The sequence below is a fragment of the Aythya ferina genome (assembly GCF_964211825.1).
Source record: "Aythya ferina genome assembly, chromosome: 4".
In the NCBI taxonomy this organism is placed as follows: domain Eukaryota; kingdom Metazoa; phylum Chordata; class Aves; order Anseriformes; family Anatidae; genus Aythya; species Aythya ferina.
The window spans coordinates 72,132,958-72,144,836 of record NC_140300.1 but is presented as its reverse complement, the minus strand read 5'-3'; the positions used below and the strand labels follow the sequence as shown (position 1 = coordinate 72,144,836).

General features: G+C 37.4%; 1 protein-coding gene across 6 annotated transcripts in view; it reads right to left on the bottom strand.

Annotated features, from left to right (window-relative positions):
* Positions 1 to 3,797: 3,797 nt before the first annotated feature.
* SGMS2 (sphingomyelin synthase 2) overlaps positions 3,798 to 11,879 on the bottom strand; it is a 39,088-nt gene continuing 31,006 nt past the window's right edge. For all 6 annotated transcript variants that reach the window (XM_084516982.1, XM_084516985.1, XM_084516981.1 and 3 more), the window contains exon 6: positions 3,798 to 11,648. In XM_084516982.1, the coding sequence (XP_084373108.1) occupies positions 11,445 to 11,648 (204 nt within the window). In that variant the 3' untranslated portion in view covers positions 3,798 to 11,444. The remainder of the gene's footprint in view (positions 11,649 to 11,879) is intronic.

Below are 11,879 nucleotides of genomic sequence, written 5' to 3'. Positions count from 1 at the left end.
TTGGATGGGGAGCCCAGCAGCTGGCCCGCTTCACAAGTCAAAGGGGGGTGCGGCGCGCTGCGCTGAGGGTGGCGGTTGCAAAAGCGTTTAGGAGAATAAAACCAAAATCTCCCCCAGGAGGTTCAGGGCAGCTATTGCAATGGAGTAGCTCCCCTCTTGTTTTCCTCCTCCATCGCTGTTATATTAAGTCAGGTTTGAATAAATGGCAGCAGGTCTGTCTCAGAAGCAGGCACTGACTTCCCACAGCTGTGAGAAGGGACGCACTGTGACTCCAGTTCAGACACCATTTATCCAAAGTGGCATTTTGTTAAAATCTATTTTTTATTGAGAAAACATGGAAGTATACATCATCCTTCTTTCCCTCAGCAGATACTAAAGCTGAGAGGTCCTGTGTAATACACCAATTTTTTCCTGTATTCATATACAAGGAGCACAGCTCCAAGTAATTTCTCTTGAAGGACGCAGGAAGAACCACACAGGAAGGCTCCCTAGTCCTAGACAGTCCTCTTAGAGGGTCCTCTTGGAGGGAAAAGTGCCTTTAGTTCTCAGCCTTCCCCACTGCCCACAAGGGCAGTGCCCTTGTCCCTCTGAAATTACACCTCAATGCAGTTTCTTCCCCAAACTAAGATATAATACCTACAAAGGGAGGTGGGTGTTGAAAGATGCTAAGGCATGCTCTTCAAAACCATTTGCAGGACTCTTCATTCTCCCTCACAAAAAGAGGAAAACACAGGGCAAAATGCAAGTACACCACCTTTAAAAGTGACTGTTACCACCAAGAAAAACGCAGTGCTTGCCCTTGAAATTCTTTTTTTTTTTTTTTTTTTTTTAATAATAGTTGAACATTTGAGAAAAGATGACAAGCAGCTCTTGGCCAACAGCTGGACTATATTAAAAAGGTTTTATTGCAATAATACAGAAGTTACAGGAGTTTTGGACATACGTAAAGCTTCAAAGGGTCAGGTTTTCTCCCAGCAATTAAGGCAAGTGGATGTAATCTCTTTAATATCAACAGCAAGCATATGTTTTACTAGCCACTGAGGAAACAAAGTGGAAACTAAGATCACATTTAAATTAGCATAAAGCAGAACAGAATGAAGACTTTTTTCATCTGTGCTTGGCAGAAATTCAGTGGTTAGTTACAACATTCACAAAAAGAAAAGGTCATCTATTAGAAAGATACAGCATGAGGTAACATGAAAATTTAGCTGAATTAAGGAAATTTGAATCGGTCTCAAGGAAAGGTTTATGTTCTGCGGTCTGAAAATAAACTAAGCTATTCAGCATAGTTGAAAAAAACATTTGTTTACTTTACATTAGTTTTCTTCACATAAAAGTAATCTAGTCTCACTTCCTTCTCAGCCTTCTCATTCAAGAAGTGACTAAAGAAATTCTCCTTCACCCCATATGCAATTGAAAGATTGGTTTCAGTAGCACACAGCCACTTCTAGCTTGCTCAGAGGTTACATTTTATATGAGTTTTGATAAAGTATATTTGTATTTTCAAGGGACTTTACTAATCAAATGTAAACTTTACTCCGAAATATTAAATGGATGTAGAATACTTAAAAATAACAATTGTTGGAACAATAAAGTCAACGTTGTTCCAAATAAGATTAGAACCAAATAGCCTCATTTTAAAACAAAATTAACAGCAAAATATAACTGATTACTTTCTTAATAACCTATTATACCCCTACAAACTACATGTACAAGCTTTAGCACTATAATGCTTTCCTTGGAAATCAATCCTCCCCAGTCCCACTATGAGTGGGATAAAAAAAAATAAACTCCCATGTGCTTATATGCTTAAAGAAAAAATCCATTCCTCAAACTGTTTTGCCCTCGATTGAGTAATCAAAGCATTTGCTGATTCTGCTTTTAACAGGCAAAATCTCTCTGAAACAAGCAAACAACCCCACCAGAGTAAAAAAAAAAAAAAAAATAAATAAATCATTAAGTACTTAAAGAAATATGAATTGATTTGAACTAAAGATAACCAAATGACAGAATTAAGGCCAAAGCAGAATTGGAAGTTTAAAGTAAGCCCTCAAAACCAATATAATATTCCTTTCCCAAACTTTATCTTAGCCTTTGAATCCTATCAACACTTAGTAGATGACTATATAACAGTCAACAGCCTACATTGTCAACAGCTATGTAGCTGCTGTCTTAACACCTATTTTCTTTAAGTCTGGGCTGTGTTTTCATATGCTTCATTTCAGCTTGTAGGCAACCTTTGGATGTTTATTTTTATAGGCACTTTATTTGCAAAAACCTTTGTTAAAAGCACATTGAAGATACTGGAAAGTTCTCTGAGTAAGACTGGTGCACTGGCAAATATTCCTGTAACTCACAGCAGGTGCTAACACTAAAAGTCTGCACTAACTAGTCAAGTACCTGTCACTAGCTCACAAAGGCTTCATTTTGCAGGGTGTTTATATATGCAGCCATTTATTTGTTAATATTTTTAAAATATTGCACTTGTTTTAGTAAATGAAAAAGATAACTAATTTTATCCGAGGCATCCTGTAGTTAAGATAAGAAATTTATATTCCACTGCGGCTTAAAACTGTTGCAGATGACTTTGTTCTCTCTTTGGCTCTTCCAAATTTCCTACTACTAAAGCAAGCCCTGAGGGAAGTGGTGAGACAGCGCAGATTCCTGTCACTAGGTCACCCATCTTACCCTGCTTTTATCCTAAATTGTTTGTTTCTGCTTTAAGTGAAATTACTGGAACATTCTTCAGAAAGACACAGGAGCTCCTTAAAATAAATCTTAGAGAAGCTTGTTTGTTTCCTGAAGTAACAAAAGGAAATTATTCAAGAGAACTTATGCCAGTATATAAGAGAGAGCAGTTCATTAAGACCTTATGGCACAACCCTCACGCTCATTGTGGATGAAATTTGTAGCCAGTCTGTATGTTCAAGCACCCAGAAGTGGAATGATTATTCCATACTTTCTCATACATAAATCTCACTTATTTCAGAGTTGGCTATAGTAAAGTTTCCAAATATTACAGGCAGTGCTTTCACTACTGCAAGTTGAAAAGTAAGGAGCTTTTGACAAGAGCTAAAGGGTTTGATTTCTCTCAGAGAAAAAACATAGATACTGCTGCCTGAAGATTCAATGGGAAGCGATTAGGAAGCACATTACCCTTCATTATATGCAACAAAACAATAACAACAAAAGAAAAATATTCTGCAACAGAAGGCACAAGAAAATTTTCTTAAAAATTTTAATCTTAAAAGGTTGCTCGTGAAGTTTTAAAATAGTTATAAAGTGACTTGACTTTTCCATAGTCTCAGTCTTAGTTTAAGACTTTCTCACCTTTATTCATAAAGTCTGACTATAAATTGCCCTGATAATTTTGTCAAGCTACATTTCTGCTCTTTAGATATGGCTACGTGGTCATCTCCCTTCACAAATATTTTTCAAAACCTTCAGCAAGAGATGCACCTATGCTAGAGAGTAATCAGTGTTCTTCTCGTACACTTTTGTCCATTTCATATTCATTTTCTGTCTTCAAGGCTTCAACAATAGTGATGAAACCAGAGAACATTTTTCTTAAATTATTAGCCTATGCCTTAACCCGACCCAGTAGCTTTTACATTTTAGACCAAGCTTCAAAAGATTAACCATCCTAAGTACATATGAAAATTCAGTCTCAGACTTCTAGTCTATACCCATGTACACTCCTAACTTCTTCCTGCCTTTAAAATATTTACAATTATTTTTTATTTATATAAAATAAATAGAAAAGGGTCATATTTATATAAAAAGCATTTGGAACAAGCTTAAAATATAGAGAAATTGCTTTATTGAAAAAGGTGTCAAAACAGCTTTGCTTAATGTTCATGGGTGAGAAGAGAATACCAGCTCTTGATAATTTTCTTGATAAGAGATTATTAGCACCATAAATGGACATAGATTTTTGATTTTAAAAGATGTGTGTTCATGTAAGTAGTCCAAAGTATTGCATTTGTTTAGTACATAGGCTGACCATAAAAAGTTTCAACTCTTACGTGCCAAGTGAATAAACCACAATGGACAAATTTCTTCAACATTTTTACCAAATTCATGGTCAACAGTGCAAGTGATCATGACAGATAGCACCTTTTCAGATAAGCTATAAGATGCTTACATTATTGCTATTTTTTTTTAAAGTACAGCTAGTGCAACAGTTTTTTATACAGTGAACATAGATTGCAGCGTCTTACAAATCACAACTCTAGTATCTCATGGCATACAGCAAACTATAACACTGAGTTGTCACCCACTTAACCAGAATTGCTGACATGCTAGAAAGTGTCACAATATCCTGAAAATTTTACAGTTTGAGAGCTAACTCTTGCTAGTTCGAAATAACTTGCATAAAAAGGATGCCCAGTTTGCAGACATCAATAGAAACTGCAGCACAGAAGGCCTAAAGTAGTACCATATTTTAAAAATAGGATTATGCTGCATGTGTTTGTAGAACTGGATCCCAAAGCCATAAAAAAAGACAATTGAAAGTGGCCATATATTGGTATCTAAGCATGCACACCCCACAGCATTCCTGCATTACCACCTCTGGTTCCTCAGCAGCCAACGACACTTCTGGCATAGGTTTTCCTAGGCTGGATACGTAGCGCCAATTAACAAAGCTAGGAATTCAACCTAGGAGAAGCAATACAAGAAAAGCTGTTGGCTGATGACAACAGAACCATATTGCAGTCAGAAGTGATGTCCTGTGTTGTTTTTAAACAGAAACCTCTGGACTTCTCCGCAGTTCTCCTCAAAGTCAGATGGAAATGGTAAGATCTGCAGTCCACAGATCATTATTTTCTCTTTCTTTCAGGTTCCTGGGTGCCTTACAGCCAGAACTCATCTTTACCACACTCAGACATGCCCTCCTGGATCAGTCAGTAAACCAAAACGAACGTACTAAACATTCACAGAGCAAGAATTTCTCAAAGCAATTGATTTCTGACTAAGAAGCATGCCCCAGGATGGTAGGTTTCGTACTTGAAGATAATTTCAGGTTGAAAGTAGTGCAAAGATGTGTCCAGCAAAGATAGCTTCAAAATTACCAATCAAGCCAAAAGGTTTCTTGAATGTAAATCATTCTTCTGCACCACACCACTTAGAGGGTAATTAATAGAAGCAAGTGAATAAAGATAGAAGCTCAAGGCAGCTTATGCTAAACGTAGGCAGCATTTTGAATGGCCACAAACTATGAAAAATTGGAATGTAAAACCAGCTTTTACAGTAATAAAGAAGCCCTGATAACAAGTTAACCAAAGTAGAGGAGAGGCTGAAGTTCAGCTGTATTGTTTAAGGTCCATACCGTTATAATTCACCGGGTGGAAGATGCAAGCAAGCAGGGAGATAAATTTCCCCGCCACATTCTTAGCGCTCCAGCTGTCCCCTAATCATTTAAGTAGTATGCAAACAGACCCACTCGCTTCAAGTGCGGCTCACACGCTGGACCTAATACCAGCTTACATACGCTGCAGACTTAAAACACAGCTCTCCGGTAACTGGCTTTACAGTGGGCTGCCTTTTACAGAAGAGAAAAGCATGGAAAGGGCTGAAGTGATCTTTGCTAGGCTTTCTAACTGCTGCTACTTCTGGTGCTGGGCCCTTGGTCTGAAAGAATCCCCAAAGGACAAGCAAAGATGGCTCAGCCTGTTATGCAAGTAAAACCCAGACTTTTTCCCCAGTGAAAAGATGAGGCTGTGTTCCACCTCCAGTATCGTGTATGCAGAACAGAGCACCCTGCACAGGCGTGCTTGGTGCCTGCGTGACGTTTCCGCCTTGAGTTCAGAATTTTTTCTGACCACATTTGACAGAAAAGTCATCTTCAGATATATTTTGGCAAAGATACTTTCTGAAAATTAATCTCAGTTGGCACAAAGTAGATTCCCCTGTAAAGTCTTCCCAGTTTCACCAACACTAAAAGACCTTATTATAGAGAAGGCAAATACAAGACCTGAAATTAACACTATATAGCCATGGCTTGAAGGATGAGCATTTCTGCTAGAGGAAACTCACACAGAGACTTTATAGAACACCTCAGGCACTGTAGATATAATAGAGCCACATTTTTTCCGTTGACATTTACCAGAACTAAACTCCCTTAGGAACAACCGTACAGCAAGTGAAGGACAAAATACTCACTGCTCATCTAGAGGAAAGGCAGTGCCAAGCAGTAGAGCATCATTTGAGAACACCACATTTGAACACAGCTAAGCATAATTGTATAAATACAGCATTTTTCTACTATGTTAAGACTACCTGCAGCATGCAACCAAAGAGTCACCTGAATTGAAAATGTTCTTCCAGCAGCAGCTGTTTTGCCCTGTCCTCCTTTAATGGGTTGCATCTTTAAGTGCTAGCCCACAGCAGCTAACCACAGAAAGTGAGCTTCGAGTATTTGCTAAGTTCCAAGTCCCTAGGAATTAAAACACTTCCACTGAAAATGAGTTGTCTTCTGGTTTTAAGCAATAATATTCATCAGGAGAGAAAGAATCCTCAACACCAAGAATTATTTCAGATCCATGCTAGAAGCGGCATAATTTACTACATCTTAATGTTTTAAGTGGTTTATAACTGAAAGATTGGTTAGTGAAATAAAAGATGAGTTCAGAAGCACAACTGCTCTCCTGCAGCATTTTGTGATTATTTCAGGCTAGGCAGAGATAGCTTACATACTTTCTAGGTTAATAAGGTTTAAACAAATAGTTAAATCCGGAGAAACTTGAGCCAACTAGGACAAGGTTCAGTATATGGTAAGTATCACAGCACTTTGTTCTCGTTTCAAGAACTACTAGCGACAGCTTGGAGGAACTGCTCACAAAAATTAATATTATTTTATTTATTTATTTTATTTTAAGACCTCCAAGCATCTCTTATCCACATGTTTTTCTTATAGGGGATATTACGGATGAGAACCATCACAGCTGACAGCAGACGTGCATCTCTACTGTTAAGCACTTCACTTTATAGTGCCTGTTACTTCCCAGTCATACATGCTTCACAGCACTATTGCATATAATTCTACCTTACTTGGAAGTTAGTTGTAGTGGTAGCTCAATTTCTTGTAAAAAAGCAATAATACGGTCACTCCAATCTATTCATCTTCCTTACTTTTTCTTTTTAAATACTGAAATGCAAAGGCTTTCTGTTCAGTCTCAGTGCCTTGGCACTCTCCCTTGCACTGGAAAGCATCATAAAGTAACATAAGAAGCTTAACTTACAAGCAGAATTACTTCGGTGGCATGCTGGGACATTTTTATGTGCACTTAACCAGCAACACATTTGAATAGTGGCCAACAGAAGTATTTATTTTAAGATCCTTTTTTTCAGTAACAGAATTTAAGTCCCATTAATTTTAGTGCCCAGTATGGGGAACACTTTGACTTGGAATTGTTCAGTCTTACAGTAATCATTTTAGTGTTGTGCACCTACAGAAGCCTCCTAAGCAAGTCCAAAACATTTTGTACAGATAAAGATGCCAATGGAGCTTCACAGCTCTGAAGTCAGCCAGAAATGAAAACTAGTTCCAAAGATTTGTTCAGTACACCCGTTAGATTGAGCAGGTTTCTAAAGTTATTTCTAAAGTTACCCCATGAATCTTTAAGATAATTTTGGTAAGTTAAGAAAAAGATGTGGGGAAAGTTCCTTTAATAGTAAATGGGCAGACTTCATCTTGCCCTGAAATTAATGGAGCTGATCTTCAGAGCCATAAGTCATACTTCACGTTTACTGAAAAGAGACAAGCGATTTGGTTCAGTACCAAACATAGGCAGGGTAAGTTATCTACCCCGATACTAATGATGGGAGAAAGTCAGAGTTTGAACAGATTGAGGTTTAAGATGTGGGTAAGAGGATTTGCAGTGATCTCATTAACAGAATTCTCTCTCATGTCTTAGAAGTATTCCAGAACTCATGAGTATTTTATTACTGAGCTTTGTTTCTCCATTATATGAAGGCTGTATTTTCTTAACATAAGAGTCTTGATTTTCCTCCCTCCTTTGAAAAAAAAATAAATAAAAAATCCAGCGCTACAGTTCATAGGAAATGTTTGGCACAGCTTTTTGCTACTATCCCAACTGTAGCTATCTTTCCAAGAACAGCGGAGAATGATTAGCATCTAGTACCGTTCACATCCACAAGGGAGTGCTAAGCACCTAGCAGACATCTCAATTTACAGGGCTTTCAAGCGTTACTCATTTCTGACATCGGAACTAAGCGTCTGCAGCATGACAACGTAGCAGCACACTAGAAATGCTGAGGTTAAGCTGTTAAATGCAGTCTGGCATTTGAATTCCCAATAAACTTTGGTTAACTTTAGTTAGGCAATGCAGAGCACCCAGCAGCATTCAAAGCATGCTGATAAGCAGGTGTTCAAGTGTAGATTTTTTTTTTTTTAAAGTGCCTAGGAAGTTCAACATGTAGATGCTCTTCAGTAGAGAGAAGGAGCGTTTTATTTATAGCCATAGTACAGGTGCAGCCCATGACATCTCTAAGATTATCATAACCCCAGGAAAAATAAATAACATACTGCTAATCAGCAGGGCATACGTAGCCCAGATCTGCCTAGAATCAAGTGACCAGTAAGTTACATGGATCCCAAGATCCTCCTGTTCTTCTCACCCACTGCAATCCCCTTCCCTCTTAGAAAGGAACTGCTTTCAGCTTTACAGTTCATACGCAATGATCACTATGTTCTTGAAGTTACGTACCAGCTGTGTTTTGGATTGGATAAACTACTACAGCAGTAAGAGCTACCATGTAGCATTACTTACCCCATTTCATCACCATATATATAGGCCCCAAAAGTCTTCAAGCACATCTGTGTTAAGTTTGCAAGAACAATTTAAAGCCATAGAGATAAAGGATTTTTTTTTTTTTTGTAAAGTAAACACACACCCTTGTGAGGTGTTTGATACAGTGGAGAAAAGTTGAGCACTTAAGGTGGGATTGAGCCAGAACAGGAACCAGGTATTTTGCGCTAGGGCTGCCACTTACTTTCCTTCTGCATTCCCATAGAAGTTTTTATCAGATTGAGCAGCAGAATGAAAGCTCACATTGACCAATAAAAGCAAAACGTTTTCATTGTATTATGTTTTCTCCTTCCATCAATAGGAGTTTCCTGTGCAAAAAAAGAAACCTAATTCTGCATGAAGAAATTCTACTTGGCAGATATTTTACAGAAAACTCAGAGACATAGTAGTGGCTATGCAGATGATTAGTTACCTGTTATCAAAGCATTTTATTATTCAGCCACCAGATGAAAGCCACTGTTTAAGCTCCTTACTGGAACGCTTTGCATCATGTTATTTTCAAGGCATGGTTAACACTAGTGAAATTCATTCACTATTTTCTAGAAGATAGTATTACTAGTAGTGGCTTATCATGAACATATTTGAGATATCAAAGCCTAGAGTTCAGTTTCAGAAAGATATTATGCTCTATGAAGTTATAGTGATCCAACAAGCATCTTGGGAGATTTACAGACTGTCATTGAACTAAGTCAGTGGTACAATAAAAAAGGACTTTTATGCAAGTGTTTTGATTCCAGCCTTTTAGCAGCTCAAGATCTATAAGGAGCAAGCAAATGACTGCGTAGGTATGTCCATACACACATAACTTCCAGGGGCATGTTAGAAAATTATGAGAAGCTTTTTTAAAATAAAACCAAAACAGCAGAATTTCTTTCTTAACTAAGTTTTGCCAAGAATATATTGTAAGGAACATTGTTTATTGTATTTTACTTCAATAACGCACAAAAATATTTGAAATGCACATTAATTCTCATATACAACTTAGTTATTGATCCCCTTAACTAAAAAAATCGTATTTAAATACTCTGTATTGCATTTTAATACTTTAACTGGACTCTTTTTAAAGAAGTTGTCATTATTTAAACTATGTTCACACTTGTTACTCAGTTCAAGACATTCTTAAAATAAACACCATTTCCACCTCAACTCTTAACGCAGTTTTTGCTTTGCTATCAGGATTAACTGAAGACTTGGAAATGAAACGGAGTTAACTGCAGAAATGAATACAGACAATGGGTTGTTAAGCATGGCATGCCACTTTCCTACTTATTTTTTCCCCCCAACAATAGAAAACAAAAAGCAACAAGAACCAGGTAGCTGTCAATTTGCATTGTTGTTACATGTTCACGCCATGGTAGTTTCCTACATTCTCAGCCAACAGGCTCATATACCCATTTTAGTTTGACTAAAACCCCAGGGGGAAAACCACGGAATTTGCATGAGTTATACCCCAGTGAAGTTTATTATGAAATGTTTTTAGGTAGTAATTGAAGAAATGCTACTGTTGTTTTTTTATTTACTTTGTGTGTTTTTTTTTTCTCCAATTAAGTCACAGAAATATGTGCCAACAGGTAAAAAAGTAAGTTTGATGCAGAACTATGGCTCCCAAGCAAACTTGCTACATAGTTTCAGCAGAAAATAGCTACTAAAATTAAAAGTTCACTTTAAATATAGCCCCATTTCAAACCCGGTCTCTCAAGCAGGTGAGATCAACAGGACTTTGCCTCAACAGTACGATCACTCTCCAGATGAGTAGTTTTGGTTAACATGTTTAACTACACAGTGTGTGCTTTTGTGTATATGCATATACATACACCAACAGTCACTGTATAGCTCTATACACAAGGCCAAACTGCAGTTAGAGACTTAGACTTTGAAATTGTGTCCTTTTTAAAAAATAATGTTTTAGGCTCCTTGAGCTCTGATGGTAGCAGCTATTCCTAATTTGCAAAGTTATCCGATAGCACAACAGTTTAAATATAAAATATTAATAAAAATGTAAAAATTGATATATAGTAGAGTATATGGAAGATAGTAGGGGTAGTAGTATTTTAGGGTCATAAGATATTCATGCCCACAGCATGTAGAAAATATTCAAGACTTGCCTCCAGCTCTACTAGTCACGTAAAGGTCTTACCTTCATTAGCAAGGATAGTGCAACAAACCACTTCTCACAACTGTGTTATTATTTGTATACTTCAATACACTGATATCGTGCTTTTACAGCTTAGCATGTCTGCCCTTACACTCCAGATCTCTGAAGATGACATTTTTGGGTGCTTCTGTGGATGAGCAATAGTTAGTACCGAAAGTGTTAATGGGGTCTTTGGCACCTCTATCTCATTAGTAAAGCAAAGTCCTGCTCCATTTTCTTTCAGGAAAAGTCCCATCAGTGGTGCATTCTACTAGCACTGAAGAGTAGAATAGGTCTGTACAGTATGATGATAGGAAAACATTACAAAACGGCAATATATTCATCTACAATTGTCCTTCCAATCAATTGCACAGAAGTTTGGTCCACTTCTTCAGTTAGCATAGTCCTCTTAAGAACTTTGGTTACAGCATTAACGTTTTGGTAAAAAAAAAAAAAAAAAAAAGAGCAGATGCTTTTCTTCAAGTAGATTTTTCATTGTCTTCTCCCATCTTCTGAACCCGTGAATACTTTTTGCATGAAGATTTGAAGCAGCTAGGAGGCCAAGATATTGGCCAGGAGAAGCTGCAAGGGACAGAGCCTTGCACGTTCTTCTCGAAGAAATAAAATATTGGGTACCACCATGCTCGAGAAAGAAAGTTTGTCTGCGAAGAGACCTTCAGAGTCTGCATTGACAAAAGTAGGTAAGGAGAAAAAGAACACAAAGAGACAATCAGTTTAAAGCACTAATAACCATTTAAGACCAAAAGAGGCAATATTCACGTGCATGTCTGCAAAGGCATGTTGTCTTGCAAAAATGCAGGTAAATACATTGCATTTAGCATGGAAAAAAGACTGATGAGTACTCAAGTAGGCTACAATACAAACATATACTACAAACTGAGCACCCTACAGAA